The sequence below is a fragment of the Choloepus didactylus genome, chromosome 5, assembly GCF_015220235.1.
Source record: "Choloepus didactylus isolate mChoDid1 chromosome 5, mChoDid1.pri, whole genome shotgun sequence".
Taxonomy (NCBI): domain Eukaryota; kingdom Metazoa; phylum Chordata; class Mammalia; order Pilosa; family Megalonychidae; genus Choloepus; species Choloepus didactylus.
The window spans coordinates 144,117,434-144,141,496 of record NC_051311.1 but is presented as its reverse complement, the minus strand read 5'-3'; the positions used below and the strand labels follow the sequence as shown (position 1 = coordinate 144,141,496).

At 43.2% G+C, this 24,063-nt stretch overlaps 1 protein-coding gene across 6 annotated transcripts in view; it reads right to left on the bottom strand.

Annotated features, from left to right (window-relative positions):
• The window catches only part of BMPER (BMP binding endothelial regulator), a 232,659-nt gene that overhangs the window by 196,553 nt on the left and 12,043 nt on the right, over positions 1–24,063 (bottom strand). For 5 of the 6 annotated variants that reach the window (XM_037837058.1, XM_037837052.1, XM_037837053.1 and 2 more), the window contains exon 3: positions 4,121–4,220. In XM_037837058.1, the coding sequence (XP_037692986.1) occupies positions 4,121–4,220 (100 nt within the window). Of the gene's footprint in view, positions 1–4,120; positions 4,221–22,536; positions 22,879–24,063 lie in introns of those variants that run through there. The other variant, XM_037837054.1, reaches the window with a different exon arrangement.

The following is a 24,063-nucleotide window of genomic DNA, read 5'->3' as shown; positions in this document are numbered from 1 at the left end:
TTGTTTTCATCAGACAATATTGATTTTTTTAAAAAAATTAGATTAATCTTTCATCCAGTTGTTCAGTTATTTGGATAAAATTTATAACCATTAAACACATAAAAATAATCTCAAAAGTACACTGAAATACCAGCTTCAGAGGAATTAATCATAAATTATGATTATTTATTTCTTGGTTTTAAAGACTATTCTGGCAACATAAAAGGTAAGAACAACTGGGTAAGTAGCACCATCTCATAAACACTGGCACATAGCTCATTAAATGCTTGTTGAATGAATGAATGAGTGGAAAATATGAACAATCTGACTAAAGCAAACAGGAAAACAGGACACATGCACACAAACACACATACACACATGCAACCTTTCTAAGGATTGTCTTGGAAATATGTTATCACATTTCTATCCTCAAGCAGATCTACTTACCACTTTCTCCTCAATATCAAAATGCATTTCAGAGGAAAATAAGCAGACATATTGGTAGGATTCTGTTATATTTTTGTCTGACTCCTCTAACCTCCTTCAAACAATCAAAAGCAAACAAAAACTAATTTTAGACTCTTTCAGATTCTATAGATGTGGAGTAAAGCCCAGGAATATGCACCCATATTCTAAGCAGCAGGCAATGCCTAAGAACAATGCCATGCATTGTGTGTGCCATGACCTCAACCCAGGAGACTTCCCCTGAACAGCTCTTGTTGGATGTAGTTAATGCCTACCTGCTCATAAAAGTGTGTTACCTCTTCTGGAAGGCCCAGCACACACCCTGCCCAGTCCCTGGCTCACGGCTATGCTCCCTCCTTCCCTGTCCCTCGCACTCTGGAGGACCTTCCTTAGAGAACTTCTCCACTGGATGGGACTGCTCTGTGTCCCCCAGGTGAGCAAGCTCCTCAAGGACATGGACACCCTCTGGGTGATCTCTGTGTTGTTAACACCTTGGCAAATGAATGACTTCACAGTGTCCTCATATATCAAAAGAGAGAAAGAGTCCACGTCCTTAAGAAGAGAACTAAATGATGAGCATAAAACAACGAGCCCAATACCCAACCCTGGAGGAAGACAAGTCCCTTTGGCACTTCCATGAAGATGACAAAGAGGGGTAAAGGTCTTAAAATCACCCCGATGATTCACACCTCACAACCCAGGGTGCTTCAACAACACCAATCTCCCACTGCAATGTGTTAATTGATCCCAAAAACAAGAGGCTCCACTCCTTTGCTAAGAAAAATTCATTGCACATTATTCCCTAATCCGATTAACATTTTTTGGCCCTGAGACTGTCTTGCCTAGACATCATTCTGTTCTAAAATAAAAGCACTGTCAGCATCTTGTGTGTTAATATGACTCCTTGCTGAATCACTCTCATTAAGTGAGAAAAGTGAAAAACCCCAGGATTGGTGCGGAGGATGCTTGTTAGAAGAGAACTTATCAGAAATGCAGCTGCTGCTGCTGTCTCAGAGTTTCTGCTACAAATAAACGATCTCTCTTAGGTCTTTTTCCTCCCCACGTGGGGCAAAGGATGCAAACGAGTGAAGGAGTGGTTTCCCAGGTTCTCCCCATCTCTGGGTTCCACTGAGATCAACTCTATAACCAGTTAAGTTACCTCTTGATGCTAACCTTTCAGTCTTGACTCCTTCATTGCCCAGTGTGCTCTTTGGTTTCAGTTTCTTTATCCACACCCAATGCTAAAATCCAGGGTACAACCCCAAAGCCCCAAAACAGAGAGATGACCACACGAATGTTGGTACATTCCCACAACAGAATGTTAACAACAATATTTCCAAAGAAGTTGAGAAGACGCTATGTCCAATTGTTAAGTGGAAAAAAACATATATGGTACTATAAGTATTAAGATATCAATTAGGGAAACACTTTTACATGGAAACAAAATACAGAAATAAACCAAATATTAGCAATTGTTGTTTCTGAGTGGTAGGAATATGAGTGACTTGTTTTCTGCTTTTCCACAGCTTAGAATAGTTTTCAAAGCTTTTACTACAAGCATATATTTTTACTGTAATGAGAAAAACATAAACAAACCAATATACTGGTAGTTTCCAGGGCCTAAGAGTGAATACAACTGTGTATCTGAAAACCCACAGAGACCAGCACTATATTATGGGGTAGAAAGAGAGAAAATAAGGCGTGCAGCTTTAACCTCCATCCCGAAAGCCCCTGATGAGTCAATCCGTTCAGGGGTCCCGCTCATGTATGTCCATCGCAGGGCAAGTTGGGGTGCTTGCCCTCCCCCAGCACCAGAAAGAGGACACAGGGCGCTGAACTCACTGCTCTATTCTTGGGTCCAGTATAATTCCACTTTATCTTCTTAAGCTTACAAAGATTGCTCAGGAAATGTATTTATCTTGAAGGTCTCTTTCCCTTGGAAGATTAGGATAATTGGAGGAAAGGGTGATGATAAAGGACAAATTTAAACGATGATAATGGAAAGGGTGATGATAAAAGACAAAACAGCAGGACAAATTTGTCCAGGTTAAATGGGACATCATGTAGGAGATCAGACAGAGAAATAATGTAACAGGGAAAGGTCACACCCTACATCAGCAGGAAGTCCCCTTCCGTACTACTGATAGTGGGGAAACAACTGAAAGCCACCAGCAGGTGACCTTGACACTTCCTGTCTGCATCCTACATTATCCAACTGACCTCTCCCTGGGAAAGCAGCCTTGCTAATCGGAGAAAGATGAAGAAAATAAATGAGTGATGTAAAAAGTAAAGATTGAAATAGAGGAGGTTCTTTAAGTTGAAACAACAGTAACTTTGACACACTTTAGCCCAGGAATGTGCTTTTAATTGTAATTACTTGATTTCACCATTCATTTGGTGAATTTGGGTAATTTCTAATAAGTTATGATTTAAGTTATGATTAAATCATAAGTTATCATAATAAGTTATGATTTAAGAACTTGCATTAAGAGGTCTCAGAAGTCATACTGGTGAAATATCTGACTCTGAACTCTGTGGGAAAGAGGTGGGTAATAAATGATTGATCCAGAAGATTCTGCAAAATATCATCCCAGCCTATGTGCCCCTGCTCTGAAAGATTTCAGAACGTATGTTTTTATCATCAAGGTCATCACGTATTTAAAGAGCAGCAAATCATACTTATACTCATGTACAGAAATGCCTACATGCCAGGCACTGTGTTCAGCACTTTGAATGTATCTTCCCATTTAATTCCCTCCTACACAGTTATTATCCTTATTTTACAGGTGAGGGAACTGGGGTAGAGAGAGGTTGATGTCTCCACCAACTCTGGGCTGACATCCGATTCTGGCCTGGCAGCGGGACCCTGGAGCCCACGCCCTGACCCACGGGGCTCACACTGCCTCCTGTGTGCTCCCACTACCTGATGTCAAAGTGTCACCTGGCTCCTGTCCTCAGGGGCTGACCATCCACTTAACACAAATGCAGATTTATGCAGATTCCGCGTGGACCTCTGCATGCTATGGAAAGCTCTAGGGGAAAGTGCCGAATGGGAGCTGGGGGACCTCTAGCACAGGAAGCATCTGCTCAGGTTGGGAGAAAAGACCTGGGCTAAGACACCTGCCAGGCAAGAGGAGGAGCGGAGGAAGAAGGGTGAGTGGGCCAGAGCCTGTGTGCTGGAGGGTGATGCAAATGAGGTTGGAGTAAGAAGGCTTTAGAGATTCTTCCAAGCCACGTGGACGGACTGAGCTGCAAGTCGGAAGAAAAGGAAAATCTTAACAGGGACCAAATTGATAAAATTCAGGCTTAAAGACTCCCACAGCAGAGGGGGAGCAGAGCGGGTGGGGAGCCTGAAAAAAAGTGAGTGTTGAAAGTCGCTGACAAAATATGTTTGTGTGCATGTGCAAATGTGCACAGGCATCATGATCACATCTTCTCCGTGACATTTTAACAACTTGCCCGAGAAAATAAACTAAATATGCAGATATTCACCATACTTTCAACCTTCCACTAGGACAGTCCCTGTATCACCATCCCCACATGCACCCACGCACAAGCATCCCTCCCAACACCCATGCACACCCAGCCAAGAGCTGCAAGAAGAGAACGGTGAGAGAAAGGCAAATAAAAACTCCTGAAGCAACAGCCAAGAGAAGGCGGCCAAGCCGTAAATCACCTTTGCACCGCTCACAGCAGGCTCCCCTCTGCTTGATGGCCAGGGCACAGTCTCGGGACAGCACTGGGCACTTCTCTCTCTTACAGGTCACTTCCTTGTTCTAGGCAAAAAGATACAAGAATCATTTGATATACACTGAAACAGACTCCCCAGACTCTCGATTCCAGGCTGAGGTTTCCCTAGCTTCCCTCCTCCTCACTTGCCTTCATCTTGGCAAGAAAACTCTGTGATAGCAAATGGGATTTTGCTTTGCCTGGAATAGAAATATCCATCAAGGAACCCGGACTTTTTGCAGGCAAGGGGGGCTGAAAGGCCCCTTCTTTAAAAGCCAACTTAACCTAGATAACCCAATGCTAAGGGACACTTTTGCCTGCACTTTTCTAAAGTTTCTTTTTAGTACACACTGTAGAAATGATAATATTTGTGCAAATCATGTTTCTGCCCATTGGGCTACCTGGGCCAGGCCTGCATCGTGAGAACAAAAATATTTGCACATGGCTGTCCAGCAATCCTTAATAGTGGAGTGCATTAAAATGCAGAAATCTAAAGTTCCAACTCAAATAATGACAAAGTCGAGTATTGAATTGGCTCAGTAAGAGAAAAAATAATATTCCACACGCCAAGCAGAGACACAGTCGTCAGTGTTTTATAGCCCTGGGACAGCTGAGTTATATTAGCACTTATGCTAATGAAAGTGTGGTGAGCATTTGCGTCTTTAGTTTTATCCTGAAATGTTAGCTGTTAAAATGTCGTAGAGAAGATACAAACATGATGTATATGACTGTTTGGATACAGACTGTATGCACATGAACCAGAAAAATATTATGTCCTAAAACTTCAACAAGATTTGAGCTTCAACAAGTGCCTACCAGATGTTGGGAGCTGTGGCTTTCCTTCTTGTTTCATGAGATAAGGGTTATCATCCTCCCTGTTTTATAAGAAGGAAAACTGCAGCTCAGAGAAGGTAGGTGACTTTTCTGATATTGCACAGCTTCACAGCACGCCCACACCCTATCATGAGTTAAGGCTGATCCTACCATCTTCACTGACTGATTTGGGTAGAGGGCAGAGAGAAGGGTCTGCTCACTTTGGGATGGACCTCTACTCATTCCCCTCCTGGAATATGTACAGGAGAAATCCTAACTCAGCCCTGACAATGACCTTGGGAAGATTCACAAGGATACCCAGGGCACCTCCATGTCATGAGCCTCAGACAGATCTCACCATGTCTTCTCCAGATCCAAGGAGGGGGTGTGTGTGTGTATTGGGAGTTAGAGGGTGGATCCAAGCCAAGCCATACACCAAGGTCCAGCCTCAAAGCAGTTTCAAGACAAAGCACACCACCTTCTGGGCCGCCCTCAAATTCCCTGGGAGTTCTGGAGCCCTCCAAGACACTCTAAAATGAATCCAGATTGTCATGCCACTTCCAAATGACCAGAAACCTCCAAGAACCTCAGACACCACCTCCTCCAACTGCCAGGCCTGACCCCCAGGGTGAGTTACACAAGGCCTGCGGGGGCTTCGGCCCTGGCCCAGGCTGCCTCGCTTTCCCAACAGCTCTATTTCTAGATCACTGACCTGAAACCTCTTCCACAGGCTTTTTAAGGTCAACTCCGGCTTGGGAATTAACGAGCCTGTCATGGCCAGCATTGCCCAAACTTTTCCACTGATGACGCATGGAGGAAAGGATAATCTGTAATCTATGAAAGGAATCCCAAGGTGAACACAATAAATGGACTGATGGATGAGGCCCTACCATGAGCAGCCCAGCCACCTAGAAAGCCAGGACGTACCCCACACCCACAGGGCTGCTGCTGCTGACATTTTGTTTTTTCATGTATCGGTCATCATTTTAGGATGAGGGGTATGGATGACGTGAATAACCCAGCTTCATTTTTTTTTTTCTTTTTGGTGTCTACTGTGTGGAAAGCACCTGCCCTTGTGGGGCTAACCTCATATAGTCCTTAAAATCCTATGAGACAGTGGTTTTTCCTCTGACCCCAAGTATATTGGCTCCAAACCCTCCAAAGCACCTTCCCTCCCCTTCTCTCCTTCATAATCATCAAGGCTAACTACACACCATGGCCCTGAGATTTAGTTTCACACTTTTCTTATGTTTTAAATACACTACATAGTCTCTGGTCACATAATGCCTTAGTACATGGTCACAATTCAAATTAAAGAGGTATATGTTTAAAAATTACCACCTCCACCAAAGTAACCAAGCAAGAATAACTGTCACATAGACCTGTTGCTTAGCAGTATTAATGGTGCTTTCACTTTGCAAAGAGTGTCTCCTGCAAGCCATATTTTGAAACCCATTCTCCCACCCCAGAACATCTGGGAAGTGAACTCACAAGTGGAGCTTCTGTCACCTCTGCTTAACGCATTTGTCAAACCTGGCCACCGCCTTAGGAAAGTGCTGTTCCCCAAGTGCCACTCATCTCTGAACCAAAGAACTCGTAGCCACAGGGAGTTCACAGCGCTGAGGGTAATCAGAGTGGGTGCGAAATCACAGTTTGGAATCTGATAAATACGAAGACACACATTCTCTTAAATGTAGGAACTCTTTACTAAATTAGCAATCTGGGAGCCAGTCAAAATCTATAACAGGAACCTGAGATTCATAGTAAATAACTTGTAATTACAATCCAGCACAAAAGTTATTCCAACCAGATGGTCTGTAGATTCACATCTGGAATTTTTTTTTTTTTTTTGGAGAGAGAGAGAGAGAGAACAAACCTAAGCCTTAGCTGTAGGTTTAGTGGGATTTGCCCCCTTCTGATTACACCCTGAGTTTCTTTATATTCTACCAAGGGTCATGCTGGCGCAGAACCGTCACATCTGATCATTTCACTGGTGTCTATTTGGCGTGGATATGGATACATGCTTAGGGTCCTGGGCCCTCAAAGAAAGAAACAGAAACTTCAGAGAATGGCTGGTGAGAGGCTGAGTCCTCCATCTCCTTAACTGAATCCGGTAGCTACACAGTAAATTCCAACACAGGTTAGTTAAGGACACTCATTTTGCTTTCCCTAATTCCGCCACAAGACAAAAACACTCATCCTGGACCCAGTGGCCTTGGCGAGAAGTGGCACATGCAAAACCCTGCCTGTAGGGGTACTCCTTTCGGCCGGCTGACGATGGTCCCTTCGCCTGCCCTGTGCACCAGGCGTCATCTGGTCACAGCTCAAGGTCACAGCTCGTTCAGTTCATTTTTCATTCAAGTAACATTTTCTGAAACGGGCTCACACTTACTAAATGCTTCCTATCTACTGGGCTTCCTCTGTGCTAAGAAGTTTATATACAGTTATTTCACACACAAAAATTCCACACCATCCGCATTTTACAGATGAGGAGTCAATGTTAAGAAACTTGCCCAGGGTCACACAAAGGGCAGGTCTCTATGACTCCAAAGCCACCGTGCATTTAAATGCTGCTCTTTGCTGCTTCCCAGGCATTCAGGATACAGGCAAAAACAAAACAATGTCGCTGCCCTGAGGCTCCGAAGAGAGACTGGTGCTTGAGGTGGCTCCGTGCATCTGAAATGAGCCCTCTAACAAGAGCAGAGTAACTTCAAGTGAGCTGCATGTCAAACGAGAGCCTGCCATGTCTGGCAACCAGGAACGTGCTCTCATTTTCGGTATCGACAGGGCTCTATGCCTATCACTCCTATGAAAGCAAAGCTAGATCGGCATCCTCAAACGGTTTTCCCCCAAGATTCTAACTTGAGTTTTAAGTCTCCCCAGATCTAAGCAACAGAAATAGTGGCAAAAACTGCATTTGAGGAGCAATTAAGAATTCTTGAAAGAAATCAGTTACCCAACCAGTGAACAAGGGCAGTGAACCCCATCACATCTTTCATTCTCAGTCTCCATCCCATGTTTATCACCTTCCAGGGTCACCAGCCAGTGATTTACCTGTTTTCAATGGCATCTGTCTGCACAGCTGCCTCCCTTCCAAAAGGAAGACAACAGATTCTCTAACATTGACCAAATATCTCAGAACCCGACACATGGCCTCTGGAAACATGTTAAATGAAGTGCCAACATGCAAAAATAAAAGGGAGGGGGACAGGGAATAAAAAAGAAAAAAATCTACATGACTGGCAACAAAGCTGTATAAAGATGCGAGCCAAACCACAGCTCCAACCATAGCCAAGTTCCGACAGGATTCCTGGCCGCCAGCTTGCTGTGTCTGAGCTGTGTCACTAGATGGCAGCAGAGAGTTCCCTGGTCTTAGGAATTGCAGCCAGGCTAATGTCTCTGAACCTTTTCAGTCTAATGTAGAGAAATGAGCTCTCGCTGATGGGGGAAGGGGAGAGGGTTACTGAGAAGACAGCAAATCACCATTGTGAAATTTTCCTGTTTTCCTTCCTCAACCAGAAAAAAAAATGTTTTTGAGAAGGCTTTGTTCTATTTTAAGCCAATATCTTGAAGATAGTTTTTTCAAAGATTCTTCCAGTACTAACCCTATTATCGAATATGGAAAGTATTACCTGACCTTTCATTTATACTTAAAAATAATCATAAAATAAAAGTCTGGAGAGGAAAATACTGCAGCTAATATGATGAAAGTGGTTAAGGAGAAATGTCAGCTGGCAGATAAGACATTTTTAGATAGGAAACAGCATCACAAATCTCTAGAGGCAAGAGTGGAAACTAAAATATCTGGTCTCCTGCCTGCTGATCCCTCCATTTGACTAGCCATATCAGGAAGGTGGCAGTCCCCATGGGTTTCTTCCCCTAGAAGAAAGCATTGTTTTCCTTCCATTCCTATGGTTTATGAAAGCAAAGTCTGCCTTGGAGGCAAACAGCTGTCATTTGGCAAACTAGCAAATTCAAAGTGCCAAATCCCTTTTCAAAAAATTAAAGTCTATGAAGTTGTAATATTCTTCTGCCCACATGAACAACATTCAAGATGTCAACGATGCACATGGGCCAGGTACTATCTTCAGAGGGGATAAAATGCAGAGGCGGAGTTCTTTCTAAATTAGAAACCCTTTACCCCATCTCTCTTCCTAAATATATGCATGTTCCCCCACCCCCACTCCCACCCCTGTCATCTCATCACTGTAGTCTCATCTGGGGAGGGGGCTTATAGATTTTGCTGCCTTCAAGAATTCTCCGCCAAAATGCAAATATCTATGAGGGTAGACCCAATTAATCCCAAATAGGCTATCCTCTTTGTTATGAGCTACTGTCAGGGAAGGACTGTCCAGCACAGAAATTCTAAAGAGAAATAAAGGAGACCAGTAGCAGAGGTTCTAGAGCAGCAAAACCAAAATCTTGGGACAAGTGTCATCATATTTAGTGTTATGGTTGAGAGAAAAAAAAAAAAAAAAACACCCACAAGGTTCCTATTCTCCAGAAACCTACAACCTACTGGGGGAAACAAGACATCAGACATTAGCAGATCGCACAAAAGCTGCAGTGGGACTTAAGACACTAAGTGAGAAGTGCAGAAGAGGATTTCACCCTGACTCAAAAGCCATCGAGGTTGGTGATCACTGATAGGACACTTTCATCCTTAATCAAATTCTTATATTTAAAGGAGAGGCTAAACCTGCTTATAATTGAACCTAAGAGTCTCCCCCTGAGTGTCTCTTTGTTGTTCAGATGTGGCCCTCTCTCTGTAGCTAAGCCACCTCGGTGGGTGAACACACTGCCCTCCCCCCGACGTGGGACCTGACTCCCAGGGGTGTAAATCTCCCTGGCAACACAAGATATGACTCCCGGGGATGAATCTGGACCTGGCATTGTGGGATTGAGAACATCTTCTTGACCAAAAGTGAAATGAAACGAAATAAAGTTTCAGTGGCTGAGAGATTTCAAATGGAGTCGAGCGGTCACTCTGGTGGACATTCTTACACACTATATAGATAATCCTTTTTAGGTTTTAATGTACTGGACTAGCTAGAGTTAAATGCCTGAAACTATCAAACTCCAACCCAGTAGCCTTGACTCTTGAAGACGATTGTATAACAATGTAGATTACAAGGGGTGACAGTGTGACTGTGAAAACGTTGTGGATCACACTCCCTTTATCCAGTGTATGGATGGATGAGTAGAAAAATGGGGACAAAAAGTAAAAGAAAAATAGGGTGGGAGGTGGGGAATGATTTGGGTGTTCTTTTTTACTTTTATTTTTTATTCTTATTCTGATTCTTTCTGATGTAAGGAAAATGTTCAAAAATGGTTTGGAGGTGATGAATGCATAACTATATGATGATACTATGAACAGTTGATTGTACACCATGGAAAACTGTATGGTATGTGAATATATTTCAATAAAATTGAATTTACCTTTAAAAAAAAAAGGAAACAAATTCCTATTGTTAGATACTTATTTGAAATGCATACATACAGTAGTACTTCATGCGGGAAGTCTCAAAATTTCTCACATAGGAATTTGTTTTTAGGAATATGGATGTCCTGTTTCAAGTTTCCTAAAGTTTCTCATTCCATAAGGAGAAAGGAACAAAGAAAGAAGATCCAACATCAGCACATATATTCTCAATGGGATTTCTAGTCTCCCAGGCATGGAGTCAAAGAGGTCAACTCTTCCTTAAAGTATCCCATCATAACCCAATTGCAGCCCCCAAAAAAACAAAAGGGAATTTTATTGGCACTTTTGTACTTGGGTCATAATTTCTCATAGGCAACTTCTCATAAACAGAAGAATGACACTTCATGTTTACATGGCACTTTTCTCCGAAAGAGTTGTGCAAACATTATTTCGTTAATCCTCGTGTGTTTCTTAAGATTTTCAGATGGAGGAATGGAACACAATGAAGCTAAGTGTCTCACGCCCCTTGAAGAGTTAGCTGGCAGTGGAGTTGGGAATAGAATCTGGTTCCCAAGCTTGGATTAAGGGGCCAGCCAGGAAGGTTAGTTGCCAAGGCACAGCATTAAAATTTATAGGTGTATCATATTAGAATTAGGTTAGCTCCTCCATGACTGTTGGGATTTTAGGGATCGATTGGTATGTAGTTGGAGCTAGTCTGGGAATTTTCCAAAAAAACAGGCCACCTGGGTCAGACCAGGGAGTGTTACCTGCCCTGTTATAAGCTAACCCATGAAAGATGCCATAGAGAGGATGCGCTGCAACTTCAGCAAACAGACCTGACTTCGAGAGGTGAAGTTCAATAATGCAGAGATGTGGCCACAAGCTGAAAAGAAGTGTTTTGATGTCATCCAAAGACCCAAAGGGGGGCGATTCCATTGCTTCTCAGAGATGCCAATCATTGGAAATATAAAATAAAATGATTGCTTCTCTGGAACCTGCAATCAGGGGAAATCCTTTGCAAGCGAGTATAAGCAGTCAGGGAGGAAATCAGCAAGCTTGTACTTGCTTCAGCCTGTCTCCTTTGGACAAAAGCTGTTCTTAGTCTCTTAGAAAATAATCATGGGAGAAACCGAGATGGTTCAGAGGTTGCCAATGGCAGTCTTAAATTTGATTGATGATTTATTATTTTAATTAAGCTTTTACTTGTTGTTCTCTGTTACTGATAATACAACTGGTCCCCATAACTCTTGCACAGAGAGCCAGCAGAGAAAAATGAAAGCCAGTGTACAAGCACGAGGCTCTGGGCCACGTCTCTCAGCTAAACGGGACATGAAAAAAAGGGAGGGAGGGAAAAATCCCAAGAAAATCATTTCCAAGGTGGGGAAAGTGAGGGTGAAAGGGAAAACGACCCAAACTCCTTAGTTGAGAGAAATGGCTTCTCAGGACCTCCTCTCGTCCCCAATTGAGAGAGTTTCACACAAGAGATGGTAGATGTTGATGGTGGCCTTTGTATGATGTCTCTCCAACTTTTAAGCACTTTTGGATTTTTCCATGCCTCTACCTGACCCCCAGTGCCTTTGCAAATCCCTTCCCCAGCCAAGGCCATCTCTAACCAAACAATGAAGTGGCATATAGTTTTCGGGGCAGGTTGCTTTACTATTAAGAATAATTGAGGCTGACATTTATTGAAAATCTAGTATGTGTCAGACTTGCCAAACACTTTTTGTGTAGTATGTCATTCAACCCTTGCAGCCAGCCTGAGGAAGGCACTGATATGCTCCCATTTTACAGGTAAGAAAAGTGAGGCACAGAGAGGTTAAATGGCCTGCCTATGTCCACACAGCTAGCCAGGACACACAGCCCAACTCAGAGGTCTCTGATATCAAAGCTTGTGATTTAATCACTGCTCTCTACAGCTTGGTGGAGTCTAAGTCAGGCATCTCCTGCTTGTAGCTGAGAATTTCAATGTTTGCCTTTGCTAAGCACTCCCCATTTTCAGACCATTATAAACCCTGGTGAGAGGTATGGTTTCATTTTTAACACACGAGTAAAAATAGTACCTTTTAAAAAAAACAGATTAAACCTCTGGCTTCAAAAACTCAAAACGAGCCTCTGTGTCTGAGTGCCCAGTCATTTGCAAGAAGAAGGAGCAGAACCAGGACCCAAACCCTCAATGTCCCCAGTTCATTCCTTGACTTGAGCAGGAGTCTGTACCCTCCCCGGAGGCTCACAGCATCCGTGGCCGTCATTTTGGAGACTTAATGTTAAAATGTCTTGCTAGAACATCGCACAATTCATTGCACTACATCTGGGAGTGTTATTCTTTTTTCCTCCTGTCTAGGCTCGGTGAGCCTTTACCCCAGAGGCCTGGACCCTGGCAAACACGGCCGCATCCGGCCAGCTAATGGCGCAAACTCTGAACAAAGCTGCCCTTGAAGCCCCACCATTTACAAGACTTTATGAAGCCCGCCGGGGCCCCCCGATTATTTTGCAACAAGTCATATCCCATGAAGAAATTCACTTCTCTGCAACACAAAACAGAGGGAGATTAAAGAAAAAGGCAGGGGGGTGGAGAAAAGAAGTAAGACCCCCTGCTGGTCTGTCTGGCCAGAATCGTGTCTTTTAGTACCCATATCCTCTACAAAGACGATGTTCTGATAATATATTGCCCTAATACATCACTAAATGACAGTATTCTCCTGATACTGTATCTTGAAAATATGACACGTGCCAGCAGAAGCAACAGGGGATTAATAAGGAGGCCCTTTTTATATTTAAGTTACCTAACATTTCAATTTTTCTTTAACGGGTGTTAGTTTGTTGGAGGGATTGTTTGGGGTCCTATTCTATGTAGGGGTTTAGGTCTGGCCTTTTTTTTAATTTTATTTTTTTGGCTGTTTCAAGGAACTCTCAGAACAAAGAAACGCAAGCCATTAGAATGTCCCGGCTGCACAAGCACAGCTCTGATTTAAAACAGGACAGTGTCAAACAACTCCTCATTCTGTTTAATCATATTTTGAAAGAGAACCAAAACATTAGAGATGGCAGAACACAAAAGAAATAAGCACCAAATAAAAATAGTAGCCCAAGTTAAAGTAGCCCTGCCTGTTTTTTATTAAACTATACATTGTATAAGCAAAGGGTCTACTGGAAACACCACATTAATGTAACTGAAAGTGGACTGAACACGATCCAGCTGGAGACTTAACACAGAGTACCTTGTCCCAGTGGCAGCTTTGCCACCATCCTCGAGCGCCCAGAAGCAGGCTGGAGAACCAGAAAGACTGTGTCCCCCTCTGCCAGGGGACAGGAACAAGATTTGTGAACAGAGAGCCATAAGCATTGGCATCCATCTTTTATTTTGCCACCTTCTCTCATCCTCAATGGGAGAGTGGGCTCAAACAGCTGGATGGAGTCAATGTTCCAGAAAAAACCTCCACCAGGTCCCAGGCATGGGAAGAAGGTGTGAAATAACCAGGGGTGAGCAGAGCCCTGTCAAGTAGCGTGGCTGCAAGTATGAGGTCCCCAGCTGCCTCTCCCAGCGTCTCTGGTTATTTTACACCTCTGGGCATCCTCAGCACCTGCCGAATAATGAATCGGCCTCTGCCTCTGACCAAAAATGCAATACAAAAAAGAAAAGTGTAGGGGGAAGGGGGTGACAGTGAAATTCTATGGATATTTTTATGCCTTTTTGGTGAGTTCTTTTGAACTAACAGATGATGATGAACCATGTTCTGTGGACCCAACTCCAACCCCAAGCAGGGACTTGAGACTCAGGGGCATTAGCCAGGCTTTCCAATCTCCGGTGGGTAGCACAGAGGCTACTGACCAGAGGAGGAGTTAAAGTAATTAAATAAAATTAGAGTAACTTCCATAGGAAAGCTCATGATATGACATTAAAGATAGACACCTGGAGATACTGTTTTGATCCTCCATTTCCTGACCCACCTCAATATAAGCTAGGCTCTCCCACTATAAAAAGAAGCTGAAACATCACAGACCCTTTTAAATACACACACGAATGGTTGTCTGCCAAAGAAGAACAAACATGCCCAAAACACGGAAACAGAATGTCTTAGACCTCATCCATGTCCTGCTTTGGGCACCAGTGGTGGCTGAATCCCTTCTTCCCATGGCCAGCTAAGAGGACTGCCACCCTGGCTGACAGCACGTGTCCCCTCCATGGATTTGCACCCACAGTGACCTCACCAGGTCCTCAAACACCCCCATTCCTGTGGGTCAACAACAAGCCACTGAGCAGATAAACAGGAGATTCTTCATGGGTTGCCCCATGGACGCCTGTGCACCAGAACACCTGACACTGAGAAGCAAATGCAGCTGACATCGCAGTGACTAGGCAAGGCAGGGGAGCTGCTCACAGCCCATCTGTCATTTTGACAAAGTAACTTTCTAGTCACCAGTGAGACACTTTTAAAGACATCTGCACAATTGACCCTGACCACCAGCAATCACAGGGCCTTTCAAAGGCGCCCTTGGGACAGGGGCCTGACTGGCTTTAGAGCTGGTATCTGCCATCCTGCTTTGGGATAATGGTAAGGGTGGAGTGAGGTGTCAGGTGCTGGAAAGATCTCTGCTCCTGGGCTGTATCCAGGTTGGTGCCACCTGCAGAGGGTGTCCAGGTAACTTGGGTAACACCAGCTAGGGGAGCACGCAGGGCAGGCGATCTCTGGCTGGCTGGAAATTCATGCAGCTAAAAAGTCAGCCACAGACAGCATCCCCCATATGAAGGCAATTCTGAGTTAGGGTTGGTCTGACTTATTCACCGGGGCCATTAACAGTGCATTCTCTTCACAAAGATTTTCCCCAGGGCCACTTGCAGATGTCAAAAACAACTGGAGAAGCCACAGATTTATTTTATAGGTTTAGAATGTAATTTTAATCCACCAGTTTCCATTTTCAAACTCATTAAACCATCAAGAAATGCCGATTAAGCATATAATCTACTTCTGAGATCAAGGTGCTACCAAGAAATGAAAGTAGCCAGTTATCCATAAAACATTGACATAACATGTTGCTAAAAGGACTTGCAGCTTGTCCCCCATTTTAAAAAAGAAAAGATCAACAGTGACTACTATCCTTAATAATAGCTGAAAAAGCATCCACCATAAATCAGGCTCTCAGAAGTTTTAAAATCTAAAACAAGACAAGAGTGTCAATGTAAAACAAATGGCCTTTGGAAAATGTGGCATCTGGCTATCATTGGATATTTCCGCAGATTAAACCTTTCCCTGCAGAATTCAGATCTGACTAAAAATCCATGAATCTGTTTAACAAATATTTTTGAGCCCCTGCTGTGAGTCAGACACCATGCAGGACTTACTGGGAACAGAAAATATGAATTAGATACATCTTCTACCCTAGAAGAGCTTGTAGTCCATAAAGGAAGGGCCGGAGCACAGAGGCTGCAAAAGCACCTCATGTGCTGCACCATGAGGGGCACAAAGTACTGTGCCCAGGTTCAGAGGAGGGAAAGGTCAGTTGCAATCACAGTCCACTGCCACGAACTCCCTGAGATCTTCCAAATTACCTTGGTTCTTCAGACACTATGTGGACCACTCAGTAAGCCTAAAATGTTTTGTTATACAATTATCTCACTGAGACAGAATTTGACCTACATATTTCAGCCCCATGGAATTTGACAACCCACAAAAGGAATCTCCTTTGATGATAATATTGCAATGTGTTCCAACGTGGGTGAGCAGTGGGACAGTCTGTTTCACCTATATCATTGGAAAGTAGGGGATGTGTATTTTGAGCCTTTTCTTCCTGCTCCATAAAACTGATATTTAACATACCTGGTTAATTTTACATCCATAATATAAGTAAAGCATAAAGTGTCAACATACTGAATTTTAATTTACATTCCAAAACCAATCATTATCATGCTAACAATATGATGCTGAGAACACCAGAACATCAGCACTAAAGGAATTTCCTTTTGAGCACAAATATCTATTTTTAAAAATAATTTTCTCTAGGAAATAATTTATTTTATAGTTATCATTGCTTGTTATATGCATTGTTATGATTCTACTATTTTTCACTGGACACAATGTTTCATCTCTTAGTGTATTTATATAATTGTCCCACCACCAATTATGATATGCAAACTATGAAAAAGGCAAGATGTCATTACAGACAAAGCAGATATTACAATAGAAAGGGAAATCCATAATTTATATTTGGGGAGCAGAATTAGCCAGATATTCAAGTTATTGCATCAAAAAATGAAACACCAACTGCATGTACACATGCTCCAACAAACACACTCTGAATCGGCCCAGCACTGTCCCAGGTCCTGGGAGTACAGTGTGAAAATGAGAGTCCCTGCCCTCATGGAGCTGACATTCTAGGTGGGCAGACAGATAAACAGGAAACAAAGAAAGGGTGATGCAATGGGCACTAATGAAAGCCAGGGGGAAACAAAGCAGAAAGAAGGAACAGAATGACAAGGGGTGAAGCATGGGACCGTTAGGGATATTGGTCAGAAAAAGACTAACGAGGAAGCATTTGCTCGGAGACCTGAGTGACTACGTAAATAGATCAGTGTGCTCCAGGTATAGGAAACAGCAAAGATAAAAGATCAGTTCGAGAGGGCATATGTACCCTGCAGGAGTAGCAAGGAGCCAGGGTGTGGCTGGTGCAGAGGGAGAAGGGGGGGTGCACTGGGAGGTGAGGCCAGAGTCATCCTCAGGAGCCAGATCACGCAGGGCCATGCAGGCGTGGTTACACTTCATGCTTCCTTCTGAGAGAGACAAGAAGTCATCAGAGGGCTTTATGCAAATAAGTAAAATAATGTTTGGTCATTTTGGTTGAAAATTGGACAATACATTGTTTGAAGGCAAAAGAGGTAACAGAAGTAGTCAGAAATTATCAGTTATAATTTTAAGGTTTTGCTGTCAAGATCTGCTAATGGATTAAATGTGGGATGTGGGAGAAAGAGGAATCAAGGACCGATGGCCTGAAGAAACGGAGGAACGCAGTTGGCACTGGCTGGAGAGAGCTAGGTTTGGGGGAGGTGGAAAACCAGATCGTTTTAGGTTTCAGACACCTATTCGACATCCATGTGGAGATGCTGAGTAGACATTTGGATATATGAATCTGAGTGAGAAGTCTGGAGACATAAATTCAGAAACTATCACATATGGATGGTTTTAAAGCTATAGCTCTGTATAAAATCACCTGGGAATGAGTATAAATGGCTAAAAAAAAAAAAAAAGTCGAATCCTAGGGCCCTCTGGTATTCAAAGTTTGAGAAGCTAAGGAAGATCCAGCAAAAAAAAGGTCTAAGAAAAATAGCCTAACGAACAATTCTTATAAATCCATCATGCAAGCATTGACAGAGCTATACAGGTATAAGTCCTTAACACACGTGCACACACAGGCACAACTATTTGTGATCACTGGACGCGGCTGTTACATTAATTCAGTGGCCACCAGAGGTCACCTTCTCTCAGCGCCTACCACTGGCACCAGACATCTGGAGACAAGATAACCAGAATGAGATTCTGCAGCTGCCCAGTATTTGAGGCTCACAAGAGATGCTATCTTGGCTACTGTTGGTGCTGATAACCACCATGCCTGCCAGACCTCATCTCTAAGGGAATGGATTAGGAAAATTCTGATAGAGCGGAGCTGAGAAAGTCAGAGAAAAGTTCCAGGGCCAATGGCCCCAACCAAGAAAGTTCAGACTCACCAAAGCCTGGTGACCAAAGGCAAGATGGAAATTAAAGATGGGTGTGGGAGTGGGAGAACATTAAAGCCTTCAGAGTAACAGAAATGGAAGAGGGGATCCCTCAATTTAAGCTTTTCTTCCCAGTTATATGAAGTACTGAAGCCAAAAACCTGGGATGCCCAGAACCAGTCCCTGCCTGCATTTTATTTCTGATCCTCACAAGTGCAGCTCAAAGCTGGGACCGTGCTGATCTACAGTAGAGGAACTAGGGCCCAAGGGCCTCGGGAAGAAGCCTGTGCTTGCAAGCAAACACTGACCAAGGAGCAGAGAAGCCAAGATCTCGCAACTGGCTTGAGGCTCACTCTGGAAGTGAGGGGCCGAGGCAGAGCCCAGTGGAGGGACTGAAGCGAAAGACATATTGCAGCTTTTAATATTTCCTCCTCATGTATTTGAAGGCTGTTAAAGTTTTCCCTGGGCATTCTCTTCACCAGGCTGAATTATATACACAAGTCATCATTAGGCAAAAAGTATTTACTGAACCCCAACCTGGGTGCATGACCTTGCTCTAAACTAGACCTTTAGCTACTCCCAGCAATCCTTTTCTTGATCCCCCCTTCTTCGTGATCACAAGCAGCTCTCCTCTGGCTTCCACTAGACCATCCACCTCTCGCCTAAGTCAGAGAGCACAGAGCTGGACGCTGTAGCATAACAGCCTGGCCGCCAGGGAACAATCACCCACCGTAACTCCCATTGGTACACTGCAGAATCAGGCTGAAAGCAAGAATTAAAAACCAAGACTGCGCAAACAAGAAGCAAAACATGGGGAGCAGTGACATCATGGAAATGCCAGGCTAATAACAGAGAAAGAGAATAACATGGTAAAAATAATAAAGATGGAGAAGATAAAGGTGAAACCCTGGAACATTGGAACACTAGGCTAATTTGAAATTTAAAAAACAAAACAAAACAGGAGTCTCATCAAAAGCATGAGAAACTGTCTAGCAACATGACCAGCAGTATGTGAAGGAAACATGAATCAGAACCGGTCAGTTTGACTTTGAAGCTCTCCCCGAACAGGGAGAAGAAGGTGGTGGGCAGAAGGGGGAAGGCATAAAGAGACAGGAAAGAACTAAAATGCCCCAGAATGCTTCTGGTATGGGCAAGAAAGGCACCTGCTGGATGGAGGTTGCTAGGCAAAGCAAGGGGCTCCTCGTAGAGGTTCTGGGACCAGACCGGCTCACAGGGGATCTCTGCGTTCTGCTTCACCTTGCCCTCAACTCTTCATTGCTTCCCCTACTTCCTCCAGATGTTGCTGGCTCTCGGTAGGTCCGTCATAAAACCGAGGCTGCTTTGTCAAATTGCTACATCTAGTTGGCTCGTGCCAAAGAAGCAACAAACATACGTCACATCAGCTTCATACTGCAGCTGCTGCCCGTCAGAGAGAGACCACAGGAAACAGAGTGTATCCCTGTGGGAATCTGTCCCATGAAATGGTTGGCAGCAACCCAGGGGGTCAACCTGTCCCACCCAAAGGCGCTAGTCAGGACTCGTCTGAACTGGACCGAAGAAAGGACTGTAAAACACATAATCCCCAGCAAGTTATTTCCTGGGTCTCTCCCAAACACCACCTCATGGTGCATTCTCAGCCCTTGAGGTCAGGAAGCATTCTCTGAAAGATAGCCCACAATGGGACAGGATTCCGGGACTTGAACTGTAGTCCTAACTCTCTTTCTGATTTGTCACTTTATTTTTCTGGGCCTTAATTTTCTCAACTATAAAATGGGTGTTCCAGTTTGCTAATGCTGCCCTTTTGCAAAACACCAGAAATGGATTGGCTTTTATAAAGGGGGTTTATTTGGTTACAAAGTTACAGTCTTAAGTCCATAAAGTGCCCAAGGCAAGGCATCAAGAAGGGGTACCTTCACTGGAGGATGGCCATTGGCGTCCAGAAAACCTCTGTTAGCTAGGAAGGTATGTGGCTGGTGTCTCCTTGCTCCCAGGTTGCATTTCAGAATGGCATTCTCCAAAATGTTGCTCTTGGGGTGTTTTGTCATCTCTTAGCTGCAGCTGCTCTTCAAAATGTCACTCTCAGTTGCTCCTGGGGCGTCTGTGCTCTCTCAGCTTCTCCAGAACAAAAGTCTACTTTCAATGGCTGTCTTCAAACTGTCTGTCTTCTGTAGCAAGCATCTGGGCCTGTGTGACTCTTTTTAAAGTACTCCAGTGACACAAATAAGACCCACCCTGAATGGTGGGGCAACACCTCCATGGAAATAATCCAACGAAAGGTCTTACCCACAGTTGATCAAGTCACATCTCCATGGAAACACTGAACCAATAGGTTCCAACTTAATCAACACTAATACGTCTGCTCCCACAAGACTGCATCAAAGATAATGGCATTTGGGGGCCATATTACATCTAAACTGGCACAATAGGTTTCCCCCAAAACTCCCATCCTACCTCAAAGGGTAGCTTTGAGGGAAAATGAAGTTTAAGCTGTCTTCAATTTGAGAACTCAGAGCTTATTCATTAAATAGTTGTTGAATCTTAAAATTTGTAAGGTGCTGCTCTAGGTGTTTTAAGTGATAGAAGAGTTAGGCATTACCCTGCCCTGAAGAATTTGCAAGTCCAGTGGAGGAAAAGGCATATAAATAATTAATAAAAATCTAAGGAGGCAAGAGGAAGTGTTGTAACAAAAGCAACCAACATAAAACTTTCAAAAAAGAATTAACTAATTCCGTTGGGTGACCAGGGGACGCTTGATAGAGGAAGAGGAAAAGTAGCACTTCAATGAAGACAGTCAATGTAAAAGGTGGTTGTTTGAAAGCCCCATAGAAGCAATGTAATATAAATGAGTTGACCTATTATAAAATTCTAACCAACAGCAGAATTTCAACTGCAGTAAACCACTATTTAACATGATCTTTCACTGGGGAATTAATTTATTTTTATTTATAGATTTATATATATAGCCTTCTCTTTTCAATAAGCCTCAGTTGGAATTTTTTTTTTTTAGAAATTGGCCCCTGGGTAAAAATTACTTCAAGAATTTAATAAAAATTGAGATTCTGTGATCTGCCCCAGACCTACTGAATCAGAATCTCTGGAGTAGGTCCCAGGGAATCAGCATTTTTGGTAAGCTGTCTGGTGATTCTTATGCATGTTAAAATCTGAGAACCACCATTTCTGGGCCCCTGTGGGAGGAACAGAGGAAACTGAAGGCAGAAATTCTCACCACTAACTTGTAAAGGACCTACAACTATGAAGGAAGACAGCATTTCAGGTCAAATCACACTCTAAGTAGGCAAAAAAAAAAAAAGTGTGTTGAGGAGCAGGAGGGAAGGGGAAAGGCTGCACGTGATGGGAACACAATTGCTTGTCCCTTGTCACTGGTGCTCAGGACACCGCTCTGTGGGCCTCCTTTACCACAACCACTAGTTAATCACACATTCACACTTTCCTTTTATAGTATGTGATGACAGAAGGTGGTTTGCAAATTAAAACCATTATGTAAGTGTTACATTAAATGCATTTATGTCTATATATACATCTAATATATATTATTACTTCTATAAATAAATATATTAATATATATAATAATATATATACTTTTACCACAGTAAAGGAATAATAGTTTGTTCTGTTTAATCAAATATTCCAGCCAAGAATTAATATCTATAGCTTGCATAAGTTATTAATTTTCAAAGAACTCAAAAGCAATAAAAGATACCTAACTTCAAAACTATCTGGGACATAATTTAATCTCTTTTTCATGTAAAAATGCTTTTTTTCAATCTTGCAGTGCCTCGGGTCACTATTAACATAAATGCTCAATAAATATGTGTCGAGTTTAATGATCATCAATCATTTCCCTCCTGCAGCCCAGCATTCAGTTCCCACATTTCCTGCCCACCTACCATATGCTCCCAGCTCTAAGCTAAGCACTGACCCCTCTTCCAGAGGGGTCTTGTGGATGAACAGAAGAGCCCATTAATTCAGAGATGGGGACTGACAGATTGAGACGTGCTAGCCTTTTAAACTACATCACCACATTTTATTTTTATTTTATGAACCCGGCATGAGTTTACCCTGAATTTAAAGGCCCACTCTGTCAAATATGTTGCAGTAACCTGTCAGGATGCATATCTCCATTGCAAAAGTTCAGAGGTGCTCAAAGGATATATTCAGTTGAATCATATGAAACTGCTGTTTCTACAGGTCCTAAACAGTCAAATATCTAAAATATCTTATTTTTCAACCTAACACCCAAACCTGGCAGCTCTAAATTTCTGTAACATGGCCAACTAGGGTGCAAAATATTTTAAGTAAATTTCTCTTCACCTTTGCCCAGTGTATAGTTTACACAGAGCAGTCTTCTTTATTCACATTTTAAATAAATCCCAACCATTCCCCAACACGCACATGTACTCACGGTGGAAAGGGACGCCCCCACCATCTGGAACACGCATTTCCAGCCCAGCCCAGCAGGGAGACGAAGGGCTATTTCCTCCATCAGAGGCCACCCCTGGAGGCTCCTGCACCCTCCGCTGCCAACCAGCCCTTCCCCAAATTCGGAGCTGAGTCACCGTCTTAGGGGCTCAGCTAGGTGCTGATGGGGCTCAGAGCAGCAGAACTGCTGGTATACAAGTGCTTAAAAACAGGAAATTGCCAAATCTCTGTTCTAATAAACTCCATTCCCCACCAGGAGCATAATAAACACTGGTACCCGGCAGAACCCTAACTGTTCTGGCCCAGCAGCTCTCAAGTGGAGGGATGGCTGATGAATCTTTCCTGTCCTCTCGTCCAGGAAAAGTGTGTCCCACTGAGACCAAGAAACGTGGCTATGGGAAAGTCTCGATGCTACTGTTTTATGCCATAAACTCACAAAGCAGGACAGGCTGCGAGCGCCTCTAGAATTCATGAATTTCTGAAAGGTAACACCAGAAAGAGGCAGTCAAATTGGGCACAAGAAGGTTTTGCTGAAGACAGAAGCTGCAGCCCCCGCACCTCTGGGCCAAGAGGGAACAACTTGGATATCTTGGCTCAAACAGTCTGCCGAATCAGAAAATAAAATGGAAAATGAATTGCCCAATATATTTTATTACAAAGCTCTAAGAATAAATATGGGGAAGGATGAAAATGTCATTTTAAAAAGCAGTGAGAGGGTTAAAGTGACCCTAGCATCCTCGCTCTAATCCTTTGATTTGCCTCAAAGATGAACCTAAAGAGATAGGTTTTTTAAAAAGAAAATGTTTAAGGAGAAAAGGAAAAGAAAAAATATGATAAAGAGAGTAACAATGGCTCTCACTGAGCCCCAAAGAAATGTACGAGTCCTTTGGGACTTCTGTTTCCTTGCCTTTCCGGGGCACAGGCCCATCTCTCCTGGAAACGGCCTGTCTGAGGTCACCCACAGCTGAAAGGGCCAGACACCCAGACGGGCCACCACCAGGTGCTAAAAATAAGATGCCCAGTCTATGCCTACCACATTAGCAGCCGTGAAAAACCATCTAGCCAAACTCTATTTCTTTGACCAAAAATACAAGAGTGAATTTGAAAATTCATGCTTTTATGTTAAAATGTTGGTGACTGCTATCTCCATTATTTTAATTATCACTGTCATTCTCTACCAAGTGTCTCTGGGATACCATCATTTGTGTTGCAGTCATTTTTCGGTGATTCTGTCAAGGAGGGCATTTTGGGGACACCCTGTGGTCAGTGACGGCGCCCTCTAATTTTCCCTTGTTGAGTTACCTGCCTGAAACCTTATAACTGCCATTCAGATTACAGACCTCTGAACTTTTCCATTTGGCAGATCTGGGTTAGTATCACCCATTACCTAACATTAAAAAAAAAAAAAAAAACTCCTTATGCTACATGTGCATACAATAAGGCCTTTGTCTTTAAAAGAAAAACATAGTTTTCAAAAGTCAGCTCCCAGAAGCCAAGGGAACATCCAGAA